The 15665-nt window shown below is 31.5% G+C and overlaps 1 protein-coding gene across 1 annotated transcript; it reads right to left on the reverse strand.

Moving 5' to 3' along the window:
* Positions 1-12579: 12579 nt before the first annotated feature.
* Achl (La ribonucleoprotein translational regulator Achilles) lies at positions 12580-15473 on the reverse strand. Its single transcript, XM_040710035.2, has 2 exons — positions 14779-15473; positions 12580-14473 (listed from the first exon to the last, which is right to left on the reverse strand). Exon 2 carries the CDS (start codon positions 14468-14470, stop codon positions 12722-12724), a length of 1749 nt encoding a protein of 582 aa, XP_040565969.1. The 5' UTR covers positions 14471-14473; positions 14779-15473; the 3' UTR covers positions 12580-12721.
* Between the last annotated feature and the right edge of the window lie 192 nt (positions 15474-15665).

Genomic DNA, 15665 nt, shown 5'->3' on the forward strand with positions numbered 1-15665 from the left:
CATGAGACAGCTAGTGGTGTGGGCATCTCGAATAGGAACCCTATTTCCATTAATTTTGCGACCACAACTGCTGATGTGTAAGCTGGTGCATTGTCGTAATGGAAAATGACTTTTTTTTTGCAGCTCTGTTTTAAACAGTCCAATAACGATGAATAACATGCACCTCTAATAGTTTTTTTTTTTTCAGATAGTTGATGAGGATTAATCCTTGCAAATCCAAAAGGCAAATTAATATTATATACTTACTCTGTTTTTACGTTTTTTTAATATTATATAATTATTTTTCCGGGTGACGCCACAATAACTCCCCCAAAGATAAGCAGAGCATTAGAAAATTACAAATAATGATAAACTGCAATTTTTAGAAAATTGGATTCGTCTTCCGCTTCGAGAGGTTATTTATAATCCGGTTTTTTCAGAAAGAGTCGTCTTGTTCGGACTAGAAATACTTTTGAAATGCTTTCAATGTTTGCAGGTGATCGTTGCAGAATACAAGTTTCTTTAATAATCGCGGGTTTAAGACGCTCAATATAAATAGCGTCCTTTTTACCCGATGGTAATTCCACATAATATGTACTTAAATTCCGAGATAATACTTTCGCTGGACACATATAAGTTGCTTCAGGAGAATGTTTTACCCAATCCAAGCAATAAAGTACGGAAATATACAAAGGTTTAGAAGAGTTGTTGGTTCCTGCTGAAAGAGAGAGAAAAAGTCTATGCTTCTGAAATGTTTAGCAAGGACATTTGAAATACATTGGTTCGTTGATGACTGATTATCAATTATAGTTCTAAGAATCATAATTTCTGTGCCAGTTACGACTGTAAATGGAGGCATTGAATTTGCACCTGGTTTCATTATAATGCCTTGCAAAATTAAGGGAAGAGATAGAAACCAGTTTGCTTGACGAGCTCGTATAGGTGTTTTGAATATACGGCACACTCTTTCAATCATACCATAAGTTTGAGGGTGGTACGCAAATGTTGAAAAAGTTCAGCTTCAAATTGTGTACCACAATCGGTAACAACGAATAATGACACTCCAACCCATGATATCCATAAATTTACGAAGGTATGAGCTATAGATTCGGCAGTAATCGTTGTAATAGGTTGAGCTTCAGCGAGTTGACCGATCTATACATGTGAGCATATATCAAAATGGTTCAGACGAACTTTGACCAGGAATATCCACGGGCGGAAGAGGTCCAACAATATCAATATGTACGGTTTCAAATCTACCTGTAGAATAAAAGGTACGATTCTCAGTTTTCTGATGTCGATGAACTTTTGATTTTTGACAACCTATACATCCAGACACCCTTATCTTGATGTCAGTACTTAAGTTTGACCAAAGATAACGAGATTTAAGAATATTAATCGAAGCTTTTAATTTTGGTTCTTTTGAACTAACAAAAGCATATTCCATAGGTTCGTGATCTGTGAACATTGTTATGTTTTGACCTTGAACTAGATGTTTAAAAAGAAATACTGGCCAATAAGCCGCTAAAAGTTCACGGTCATAGGGCGAATATCTTTTTGAGTTTCATTAAGTTTCTTTGAAAAGAAACTAACTGGAATGGGACTATCTCCAACCATCTGATGTAGTGCATCTCCAGCTGCCACATTAGAGGCGTCGGTTACTAGATGAAATATATTCGAACGAGGATTAAAGAAAGGAATCGATTCAACTTTTTTCAGGGCATCTTTGATACCGTTGAAGGATAATCAACTTCTTACAGACCAAACTAGAGGAGTTTTCTTATTTGAGAGTCTGATTAATTGGGTCATAGGATTAGTAATAGCTGCGAAATTAGGAACGAGATGCCTATAAAACCAGCCATCCCAAGAAATCTTCTTAAGTCTTTAGGATTAATAGGCAACTTAAATTCATCGATCTCAGATACTTTTTTATGGACTGGACGAATTCCATTAGCGGAGATAAACACACCTAAAAATTCGATAGATGAGACAAAAAATTATCATTTCTTTGGAGCAATTCGAAGTTTGAATTCAGATATAATTTATATTACTTTGAATAAATATTCCTTGCGTTGTTCTTCTGAATCACTGAAAACTAAAATATTATCCAAATGAATGAAAACAAACCTTAGATGACTTAATATTTTTTTCATTAAACACTGAAATGATGCACAAGCATTACAAGGACCAAATAGCATAACATTATAATCAAAAAGGCCAAATGGGGTTATAATTGCAGTTTTAAACTTATGGTCTTCTTTTACTGCGATATTATAATAAGCACTACATAAGTCAATTTTACTAAAAATAACGGCACCATAAAGCTGGACAGATAAATTGTGCATATGTGGTAAGGGATCGTCTTAGAATTCAATGCTCGATAATCGCCGATCATACGCCATTCTCCAGGTCTTTCTTAGGAACAAAGTGAAGAGGAGTACCCCAAGAAGATTTTGAAGGACTGATCACTCCAGATTGTAGTAGGGAATCCAACATAGATCGACAAATTTTAATTTTCTCAGGAGAAAGTCTCCTTGATTTCAAACCTAGTGGAGGAGATTCACCAGTATTAATTGATGATGCACATCAGAAGGAATTATTGCAAAATCATGAGCTTGTTCAGGTGAAATGATGTTAGGAAATTTGATCAAAAGCTCATTAATGTATTCATGATTGTCTTCAACATTAATTTTCACTAAATGGATGTCTTCTCTCAAGGTTAACTCTCCCGTTGTACAGATATCTGTTTTGGGATCTGGTATCTCGCCTCAGCTACAGTTAATAATAAATTTATAATAACGTGAGGAAGCCATTCCGATTATCGGACACTCCACTTCAGCTACAATAAATGTCCATGGATATTTTCTACCAAGAATGCGAATTGAATTTTGAGTTGCTAGATTTTCTTGGAAATTAATTTAAGAGAAATGGATTCCCACCGCTGCCCCCAATTTTGGGTTAAAGGAAGAAGGAATAAATTATAGACTTTTTGCTTTAACACCACATAAAGATATATTCTTTTTATCTTTATTTATATAAAGACTTCTTTTTTTTTTCTTTTTTTTGTAGAAGGGAATCCAACATAGAACGACAAATTCATTTTCTCATCAGAAAGTCCTTGGAACTTTTTTGAAATTTTACCCATCGACGAGTAATTACCCTTTTTGCGGATACCCAACTGTAAGTTTTTCCTGGGCCATCCCTAATAACAAGTATAAAGTCAGAAAAATCAAGCGCTGAACTTTAAAAGCAAAAAAATATCCAACTTCAAGATTTCAGGCATAAAAATAAATACTAGAGCCCGGTTACAAAAAAGAGTTCAAGTTTTTTTTTGCATGGATATAATTAATTTGTCAACTCTACATTGTTTATATTTATTACTTTTTCGAGGAAATTTATTTGGGCAAGTTATCTGCATATTTACAGTTTTTTTCACAGTATGTACAAGATGAATTTCACTTTCCAACCTGAAGAAAAATCAATATTATTTTTTCGTTTTATCATTTTATTTATGAATGATTTATGTTGTCTATAAATCAAAATAAAAGAAATTTGGTTCATCGGTACGGTAAACTTGAACTTCTACTCTGACTTGCAGTTTTCTTAAAATGCAATGATTAATTCATTATTAGAAGGTCAAATAAATGTTATTAGAATAAATAAATATATATAAGTATATGTGCTTAGATGTATGTATGAATATATCTAAGCACATATACACTTACATAAATTTAAAATGTTTTTTTACTGCGTTTCAAGTAAGATTGCATCTTTCTTTTAGTATCTCAAATAAATTAAGACTAGTTGTGACTGATTTTGGTTCCTAACTTTAGAACTGGGCAGTTTAGGTTTTTTGTTTTTTTTTTTAATACTCGATTTATTCACAAAAGAAAAAAAATTGTTTCTCGCTGCCTTAAACGAACATAGTACATTTTTCAGTTCCCAATGCTAGAAGTATGAAAAATAATATTTTTTTTCATTATTTTCGGTTCAATTCTTATGTTCTTTTTCAAATTGACTCGTAATCTAAAGTATTGATGGCAATGTAATTGGATAAAATGAAATGTAAGTTATTTTTATGTTGTTAATAAATTATTAAATCCACTTGAAATATCATCAATAAGTGAACAATTTGGTGATTTGTTTCTTCATTGTTGGCGTTAATCAGGTTTTAATGTGTAAGTAATGTTAAGAAGTTTTAAAAGACAAATTATATTTTCACTTCAATTTTAAATGTTAACTTATGGTTGTTTTAAAATATTTGGATTCTATTTTTGTATCATATCTATCTATACCTCTCAAATCCTTCATCTAATATGCTCTTAATAAACTTTCAAAAAAATGTATAATTAAAGATCCACTAAATAGGTTAATGTTGAATCAATTAAAACGATTCATTTTTTGGAATGTAAATTGTCCTTCGAGATGTTGAAATATTTAATAGACTTAAATATATGAAATATCAACAATTCCTACGTATTATTTGTTTCTCTTATTATTGCTCTAAACATTGAGCATAAATAAAAAAAAGTATATGGCTGTAACCTGAAAAATATTTTTGGTTTTTGTAGATAATTTAGGAAAAATTAAGAATCGCAATTTACAATTTATTTCCTACAGATTGGAATCAAATTCGACTCCAGAATCAAATCAAGATTCCAGGTTTTACTCATATATCTCACAGTCAAATGTATACCTTTAATCTGGTATGATGACGGTAAAGTTATATTATGGATGTATTTTTACTAAATAAGCATTTATCATAAGGTATTATGTTTAATGCAGACAAAAAATATGCATGTAATCAGATTTAAATGTCATCAGAAGACAAGGAGCACTCTAGTTATCTCTGTCAGCATGTATGTCGTCTCTTACTATACTCGTATTTTGTATTATATCATCTCAGACATAAGTTTTGTACTCACTGAGATTCCACGTACTTTTATATTAGTGTCTAGATCGTTGATTTATAAAAGCTCAAAATATTACTAATATAGCTACATTCCTATAAATAACCCTATATACAAGGGGGAGTGACTAGAAATTTTCCGGTTGATTAGCGTGAGATAACAATTTTATTTATTTTTTAATGAACTTCATAAGAAAGTCCAAAATTGGAAATAATTATAAAACATTTTTTTAAGCCTTTAAGTTATTATTTTACTCCTCATTTGTGACAGATCTGGAGGGCTGATTTAAAAATAAACAATTGTTAAGCACAATAATTTAAAATCTATCCAAAATTTTGTAATTCTAGTAAAATGAAGTTGAAATTATATTTGTTTTTCAGTGGGGGTCAAGCATTGTTTTGGGCATCACGGCTCCTAATGCTTTCCCATATTTATAGTACTGTATATTTTTGAACATATCCCCACCACTAAATAAAGAATAATCCAACAGTTTGAGAAATGAGGTACTCTTATCTAGTACCTACAATATAATTTAGTATCTTCTCGAAGAAATGGTTGAGGGGGTGCAACAAAAATTACAGCCTAATATAGCACGGCGTTACATTGCAAACACAAGAATGCCATACGTATTTTGTTATCAGCTGTCAGTGCCATCTTCGGACTTAATATGTCATGGCTATTTCATAATTTATTCTATTTGATAAATAAATTAAGTAATAAGTTAAACTATAATTATGCTCCGTTTCCCAAAGAACAAGAATACATTTTCTTGTTGATACTTCGTTGCATATATATATATATAAATATATTGGCCATTTTATTATTTCTATAAATAAATTTTGTCTATCATATGGACATACAAATCTAGAGCTACGTTTTTAATCACATATTAAAAACAATATTATAATACAGTATCGAATAAAATACTATGTCAGATTTTATGTGAACGAAATATACGAGAACATCATTGATTTTAAAAATAGTAGAGAAATAATACGAAAGTTTGAGATTACTTAATTAATAAATACCCGTTGGTATGATTGTCTTATTTGACTAACTACCAGGGGATTTTGAGCCTGGTTTCTGTTTCTTTTTGTATGGAAGGTTGCGTGATACAATACAGGTAAGGACATGGTAGAATACTCCATAATTTGCTTTTTTTTGCTTAGAAAATAAAGAAATTTTTTTATACCAGGGAGTACTTTTCCTAGTGATCTGATGGAAACACATATGTGAAGCCAAATAAAACTACTCCTTTACATTACATAAGCTAATGTATACATAACATATTTGTGGAGCTGATTACGTGGCTCCATGTTGAATCTACATAGAATCGGCACATTTAGGCTTCTTCATAAAGAACAAGAATACTGATTTAAATGAGATAGGAATATATAATATGTATGTACATTAATCATTATAAAAAAGGAAAAAATAAGTAACGTTACGTATAATTTTAGAAAAATTTCCTTGCTCCTATTTTGTGTACGGATCAAATAGTTATACAGTACCAATATAAATATCGGTATTTAAGTACATTTTAATACTTTTTCGACTAAAAATATAAAACAACTAGAATGAGCACCTGGTAGAGCGCAATACTCATTTTTTCTAGATATGATTTTTTCAAAAAAAAATCTTTATTAAACCTACATGAGGACACCAATTTGAACTCTGGTCGATAATGCACTTTTCATTGACATTTTGAGTTAGCTTGACCTTTGACCTTGACTTCTCAAAAATCAATGGCATCTTACTGTGACCATATATGACCAAGCTATATCAAAATCGATTTTTAACTTTTTCCGTAATCCTGGTGACTTACAGACAAACAAACTAAAAACACAGGCAAAAGCATAATCTTGGTTCAATTTGTTGGCAGAAGTAAGTAAAAGTAATCGTCATGCACCTAGAGGAGCATTTGCAGAATTTATTTCTTGGGTGAGGGCTACATCATAAATATTATAACTTTTCTTAATTAAAGAATATTATTGTTTTTGACTTCTCTTTTTTTTTTCAAAGGATAACCTTGTTTTGCAGTTGGGATAGGGTCATAAATCTGAAGGGCTACGTCATTGAAGGGTCTGTTTTAAATTTTAAATCAATTTAGTACAGTACTATTGTAAATACGTCAGTAACATGGTATCAATGTAATATCAGTATATTGAACAACACAGCAGTGATTTCTAACTTTTTCATCATCACTGAGGAGCCCCTAGGTGTGTTTTTTTTTTATTGAGTGAACATATAATTTTTTGCCAGAAACTTTTTTTAATCCAATTTAAAAAAAAAAGACAATTTCTGGCGAATTTTATTGATGTTTTATATATATAATAATAAACTTCATTATGACCTTGATAAACTCTATTGCTAAATAAATGCCTACTGATTCTCAGAATCCCTGATTTAATCAAGTATTCTCTACTCGTGTTTTCAAACTCTTTTATAATTTAAAACTTAAAAACTCCATATTTTCATAAATTTAACAAAATTTATTCCACTTTTACAGTCTCATCCTTGAAATTGAAGTCATTAGTCATATGTATGTACATTAAAAGAAAATAGAGTCATTGAAAATTAATTTACTGAGTGATTTTCGTAATATTTATTTTAAAGAATCTGAATATTATTTGTCATTCTCGGTAGAACCTTCCATAAATTATAGACCATCAGTATCATATAAAAGACGATAATATGTCTCATTAGAACACTACAAAAAATTACAATCAAATTTAGGCAATGAAGAAGCACAAATGTGAAATGCAGATTCTAATGAGTTGATATCTATTTATTATTTTATATAAATCCATCTGTAAGTCAACATCAAGTGAATAAAGTTTTAAAAAATATTTTTATCCGTTCAGAGAATTTAAATTAGGCTCTCAAGTCTTCATCGTATCAATATTAAAGGTTAGTTCAACGATTTCATTAAAAGACTTAGTTTCACAACACAATGACTATAATTTTATTGGGTCCCTATTAAGTCATTTTGTTCAAATTGGCCTCTTTAATATATCAAAGGTGTTTCTCTGTGTTGTCATATAATGTTGTCAGTTTTTATCATCATCATGATACATATTTTTGCATATTGAATTGTCCTTTTTTTTTTTTTTAAACATAATAAAATTTGAACTTTCAGCCGTACCCATACTTTCAATTTTCTTCAATTCAGCTTTACTATTTTCAAAAAAGCTATTAATAACTTCTCCATTGAATGACAATAACCAGCTCCTAGTGTATCATCCGGGATGATAAAAAAAGGATATAATAAAATGTCATATAAGTTCTAATTATATTTAGGTATATAAATCTATACTTTTATGAGGGAAACCCCAAGCCCCTTCACTGGGACACGTCCGTATCGATTTATTATTTATAATATAATTTATTACTCTGTGCTTTTGAATTGTATTAAAATATTTAAGGGACAATAGTAATATCATTCAAAAACGTACAATGCATAAAAAAAGTAATATTAATGGATCCCTAATGAATAGTAGTTATGATTAACTAAAATAGCTATTCTTTTAATTAAATTAGAAGCTAGGATACTTGGAAATTACAACTTGTAAAGATTTGCTTTTTATCTCATAAACAGACAAAGTCCTATATTTCGTCAGTTGTAAACTTTTCTACGTATCTGACGCATCGTTATCTTTATTTTATCCCGCAACATTTTTTCCAAAAATAAAAAAGGCTCAAAATCAGTTGGTGGTTAGCCATGCTTACCAACTGTAGAACTATTATTAGATAATTGGTGGAAATTATTCACAACTTAACAAGGTATAAGTATAATTCAAACAATCAAACGTTCAGAACATTGACTGGGGGTGGGGAGAAGAAACATTGACAGTTGACAAAGTAAAACAAGGTACATATCTGTGTTAGTAAGATAGCACTGTGTTTATCAGTGTTCTGTTCGTTGTTCAGTTGACCTCGAATTAACCTCTTACAAAAAGTTGTGATCAATTTTCTACATACTTTAGGTTGTTAACATTATTTAAGCACACAACCTTTCCTCCTAAAGATATATGGAGAAAAGGTCCAAATTCATGTGGTAGACAGCCAATTCTTTAGCTAACTAGTTAATAATTGTTCAAAACTAAAAAAAAGGTAATTATAATTCAACCAATCAATATTCACAACACTGATTAGTAAAAAAGAAACAAAAATATCAACAGCTAACAACAAAATGGACGGTATATTTTTGTGTTAGCTAAGTAGCACCTTTACGATTGAATGAATGCAATTCCATTAGGGTTGGAAAGAATTGGCTAAATATTCTCAATTGATTTGGGGCCATTTTTCTCTCTCTTTGTCTTTTCGAACAGAGATAACGATGTCATTTATGTATAAACGAATGAAAGTCAAAAATACCTAGCTTTAATAAAAGTAGTAAATAGCTAGTCATGAGATACATCGACACTTCATGAATAAATAGAGTGAATGAAATAGGAGTGGATCATACTGAATATAGATTGAAGGTATAGGCATTATAAATGCGGTGAGTGTACTGTGTATCAATATATGTAGCATAGTATTACAATTATTCATGAGAACTCAATGTACATACGTAAATCTAGAATTGTGCCGGAAGGGAAAAAGGATTTACTTCCGTGTCTTTTGTATTTGTACTTGTACCTTGATGCTCTTTTGTGAATGCGAGCCCGATGAAGAAGAAGAAGGGCCCCTTTTTAAGGATTGAAAAGGATTCATACAGATGTAGAGGGTAGAAGTTGGGTAAGGGGATTTGTTCTAAAATGTTCTAAATATATACATATATAGAATCGTATTTATAAAAAATGATCAAAATAGACGCATATAGAATCAAATTTATGAGAGATGTTGCAAATGTTGAACGTCATGTCGTTCCTATTATAAAAATTATCACTTTTTTACCTTTGCTCAAACAGTCAAAGCTTAGCAAGAGCTAATTCAAATTCAACCAATCAACGCACAGAAAACAGTTAGGGGGAAAATAATCACAAAAATTGACAACTGACAAAAATACATTGTAAATCTATATTTTAGTCAGATAATGGCGTGCTAAACATTAATTCTATTAATACTGCCGCTAACTATCATATCTAGAGAAAGTAGCTATTGAATGTTAAGGACAATAGGAAGTTGAATGTATTTATTAAATACATAAACGATTTGCCAAAATATATTTGAGATTGCTAGAATACAAAGGTTTTGAACTGTAGACTATAAATATTATGTAGTGGATTATATTGTAACCCCTGTCAAAGTTATCCTTAAATGCACAAAGAACCAGGAAGTTAAACCATTCACAAAAAATACAACCATTGATGAACAAAAGTCAAGAGAGAGAAAAAAGGAGGATAACCTTGGAGAGCAAAAGGCTGTCTTCTTTTTTCTGAAGTAGTATAAAAAGATACTACATTTTGAATACATATTTATAATTTTTTTTTACAAATTATTTATAGGTATCCAATGCGTATCAATTATTGTCGTGTTGTAGGATGCATAAAAAAAGTTCCCATCGGATTTGCATACAACAAAATAGTTAATTTTACCCCGAGTCATCATTATATATTATGATAATTGCAGTGCGTCAGATACGTCCCCGCCCCCTTTCCAGTACCATGGCTCAAGGTCAATCCAAAAAATGAAAGGGTACAAATGCGTACTCGCCGACGCATCAAGGTCATTACGGTTTGAATCTACTTCAACTACATACTATGGATACATACGCAATAGCAATATATTTTGGGCTTAAATACCTAGAAGGGAGGGCATTATTGTTGATTCAAATCATACTCATTTCAGGAAGTGTTTTGAGACTTTTGTATATCTGTTTACACACATAACTATATACCTACTCGTACCATAAATATGTAGTCCACCCTCTTTGATTTCTGGCAACAAGGAGCATGCCTAATTTTATGTTCATATTACATAGAGAATAATATTTTAAAAGTAGTTATAAGCTAATTAGTACTCTTACTTTCTAGAAGCAGGCCCAAACAAACTACATTTTGGGACTTCTAGCTCATGGATTGCATATTCTTTATTTTATCTACATGCTTTTTTGCCTTTGCAATATTTATAATAAAAGAAGCAACTATAACCCTTCCTTGAGGCCCCCACCACCCTGTAGTGATAAATAGGTTCCATCAATGCGAACAATTTTATGCATATGTGACAACCTTTTCAATAATTGTTGCTTCTTTAACATAATTCTGAATCGAATAATATAACATATATTTTCATTACTACGTTCATACATATGAATGATTCAACCCATGACTTGAGAGTAAAATTATCGTATATATTGTTTAAGACACAAAATGAATATCATGCATATAATGGGGCGTCGGCAGAATTTTGGTTGCGAACATCCTTGCACAGGTTGAGAAAAAGTCCTAATAATGCAAGACCAAGTTAAGTATCAAGTATTTGCTCACAACTCAAGTCCTTGAACTTTCTTCAAGTTTAATTTAATGAGTACTTTTTATACCGTAGAAAAATTGAAATGAGTTTCGAGTCCAAATTATGTTGCAGGTCTTAACTTTTGATTAAAAGTCCCTACCTTTGCACCTAAGGCCGGGTTTAACGTGATCAGGGATAGAGATAAATGAGTGGAAGCCTTTTCTTGATTTATTTTATAAGAAAAAAATATAATATCTCAAATTTTCATAACATTTATCGTATGACGTGTGATTTTATATAATTTTTTTCTTACTACGTTATTATAAAGATTGTATCCAGCGCTGGACCTATCTCAAGGGCAAGCCGTTGAGGGCTTACCCTCTAAAACCACCCCTGCTAGACTAACTTGTCATTGGAAGCTCGAATAGAACGAATTGTTATACATACATGTTACATATAATTATAATTAACCAGCTAGGTAGTAAATTATAAATACGAGGATGAATGAAACATAAGAAAAACAAAGAAACAACAAGGACAGTGCCTTGGGATAAATTATTAAATTTGAAGATAATAATATATTTAATATATGTAGATGTATATATAAATAAACTGATAAATATGTTTGTATAATATATAATATTTATACGATAATATAGAATACTTTTTAACGGAGAAAAAATGGATATTTCTTAAACTATATTGATAAATAGTAATAATAATCATTTTCACAAAAAGAATCACTTTTTGAAAAATGTGATTTGTCTTTTTTAAATTAATAAATATGTACCGAGGCATTACAAACAAAAATACATACATCAATGAATAACAAAAAAATAATTTAATATAATAGTAATAATAAAGAGACGGATCTCACTGAGGACATAATGGATATGTTATATTATATACATATTGATTGGGCTTTTAAATATATATATTTTTTTGTACGTTTTTTTTAGAAAAAAATAAAATAAGGGGCGTAAAAAGGATATTTAAAAAAAAAAAAAAACTTAACTGTTATATGAAAGGGAGAACATGTTATGGGGGAAACCCATCACCAAGAAAGAAATATAATAAATAATATTATGAGATAAATAATAATTGAATAAATAAATTCGGTAATAATTAAATAAATGTGTTTTAATTTTTTGTTAAAAAATATTGGTAACACATGCTATGGTGATGGTCTGGACAGGGACGGAATTATGATACGTATATGTATAAACATCATAAGAGGGGTTTTATCATGCTTATGTTTATGTATGTACAATATCTCTAGTCTTAGAAGGTGCAATGAAAATAATAATGGTTTTTTTATTTTATTTTTCATTTCCATTTTTTGTAAAAAAAAAAAAAATGAAATACATGGATAGTTTGACTAGAAAGAAAAAAAATATGTCTTGATTTCCTTCTACTTAGATTATTTCTAACAAAGTTTAACGGGTTCTTTCATTGAATTCTCCTTGTCTACGTTCATCAGGATCGGAAAATCCGTCATCTTCATTTCCGGAATCGTCATCATCTTCATTGGTGTTATCAATGATGATTCTTGGAAGAGGAGGAAGAAGCGCCTGTTCTGTTTGTAACTGGGATTGTGGTGGTGGTGGTGGTGATTCATTGGATGTTGATGCAACCAATTCAGACTTGGAATCCTCCTCAACAATTTCATCTTGGATCTCTACTGGATTAACAATGGGAACAGCATGGTTTTTTTTCTCTGCTGCATTAGTGTTGCTGTTCTCACCTCCTACTACAGGAGATACTGAAGTTGCTGGAGGGGAAGAGGTCATTCGGGAACGACACCAGTTGTGGAACCCCTTTGTGCCCTTAGTGGGCCCACGAGGAAGTCGAACGACGTTAGGAGGAAGAGCAAGTCCAGAGGAGGCTACTTCGTTCATCATACGTCTTTGAAGCCATGGAGAAGCTGGAGAATGCATAGCGGCCATTGCAGCAGCTGCAACCTGTTGATGTTGCATTTGAAGCATTTCGAAGGGATGGATCATATGCGGACGAGAGATACGTCTCTGCATTTGAAATGTTGGGGCATTGGGATTAAGACCAGGCTTGTTTCCATGATTATCCGTCATTTGATTAGGCATCTCTTCAAATTTCATGTTATGATACAGAGAAATCCTTCTGTTACGAATAGTGTTTCCGTTTGTAAATGCTTGATTTTGATTTTGATGCTGTTGTCCAGCATAGGAGGATCGACGAGTAGGAATAGTTCCAGAGTTGTTAGACACTTGCTTAGATGCCTTACTCTCTGCTTTCTTATTCTTTTGACTCTTGGAGGGTGCAGGAATCAATTCCATCACCTTCATACCATCTTCAACATCCTCTCCAGTGCTGAGATCTTTGACAGCTCTTAATGCAAACTCTGTTCTTTCGAACTCAACAAGAGCTGTAACCTTAGCGATCATTTCTGGATGCTTATTCACAAAAGGCTTGATGTCAGCAGGAATGGGATTTCCAGGACGAAGAATACGAATCAAAACAATGTCACCGACCTTGGAAAAAATTTCAGCAACTCCCTCAATGGTGGGTCTCTCTAATGGAAGATTAAGAGCAACAACAGTACGAGAGGGTGTTGTTTCATCATATTCAGGAAGTTCAGCCAATCGACGAACTTTAGTTTTAAGATCATTAACCTCCAATTTATCAGACTTCCTTTCGATAGCCTCAGCCACTTGTCTCCAATCCTTGGAAAGGTGCTTGACCCTTTTAAAGGAGCTGATGAGCTTGAGAGACACGAATCCCTCCTTGTTTCTTTTCACATGTTTAAGGAGAAATTTATCCTTCGTGATATTGGCATCCGAAAAGTAAAATTCTACCTGTTGAACAATTTTTTCACACAAATCATCATCTGGAACGACATATGGAGTCTCCTCCTCCTCTTTCTTCGATTCCAACTTTTCCTCCGGAATGACAGATGAATTGGAAATGGTGGATGTGTTTGACGTCTTGCGACTCACTGCAGATATACCTGAATCGGTTGATTCCTTTCGATTAGCTCCTGCTTTATTAGTGGAGTAATTCTTGTGAGGATTAGAATTGGCGTGATGTGGATCGTAAAAGAGAGGGTCAGAGCCATTGGAGCCGGGATACATGGCGTAAAAGTCTTGATTAGTTGGGAATGCCATGGGATGATAGGCGTAGATTGCTGGGAATTGAGAGTAAAAAGCCATTTTCTACAAAGACAAAGTATATACATATATATATAAATATATTCATATTTGTGAACAAAAACAAAATTCAAATAGAAAATTATTGTGAATTTTTGTAATCAGTTTGGGAGAAAAGAAAAAAAAATGACAGGCAGAAAGAATAGAACTGTAGACTTATGTATAATAACATAGATGATAGTAGCACTACAAAACTAAGCAAGGAACTAATAATATTGAATGTATTCACTTGAAGCAGATTTCTCTTTTATTCCAAACAACAGAACTACTAAGAACACAATATTATGAAATTAAATCAAGGAACAACTTACCTTATGAATTTTTCAAGTAGAAAGAAATTATAAATTATGTGTAGTGTAACTTATTATCACAGCTCAAAAATATTTATTCTTTTTGTTGAACAGCACTTCTTCGTGATTATACGTATGTAACTTAAGAAACTGTAGTGAGTGAATAGGGAACAAAAAAGAAATTGCAAATATTAAATGCCTCTCTGATTATTACTCTAAGGATTACTTAGGGATGAGTTGAAGTAAAAATAAATTATATAAATAAAACAATGGCAGTCAATTTCAGGGGGCCTTAAAATATACTATGATTATAAAAATAAACACCCCGAGAATAGAACAAGAACAAGAAACTTTCTTGTAGTAAGAATTAAGTGTGTAAAAGTGGGATAATTATTTTGTGGATAAATAACCGATGTAAGCCGGGAGGAGATTTGTAGGTATAGGTATAAATACTCGTATACTACACTACTGTCGTTGAATTATTGATTTTTTTTTTGGGTTGTTTTATATGTATAAATATAAATTAAAATTCAGCGAAAACTTTTTTCGAAACAAAAAACTTTTTCCTTAGAGTGAAGAATTTGTAAATAAATTAAAAAGAATTGAATAAGGTGAAGGAAGGGGACGACGTGCTTACATCAGGAACTACCTCTCACAACTAATTTCAAAAGTTTAAATCCTATGTAAACCTTGAGAGTACCAATACTAAGTTCCACACGCCGCCTTCTATCATTTTATTAGTAGTAATAGACGTAGTAGTTGTACTCTTCGCATGCCTCACAAACCTGTATAAACAAGGTCAATGACGTCATACTCCCTCCTCGCACTCTTTTCTTACATTTTATTATTACATTTCATATAGATATATTATTATTATTCATATTATTCTTTATTAACAATTGTTATGT

This window comes from Lepeophtheirus salmonis, chromosome 4 (assembly GCF_016086655.4).
Source record: "Lepeophtheirus salmonis chromosome 4, UVic_Lsal_1.4, whole genome shotgun sequence".
Taxonomy (NCBI): Eukaryota; Metazoa; Arthropoda; class Copepoda; order Siphonostomatoida; family Caligidae; genus Lepeophtheirus; species Lepeophtheirus salmonis.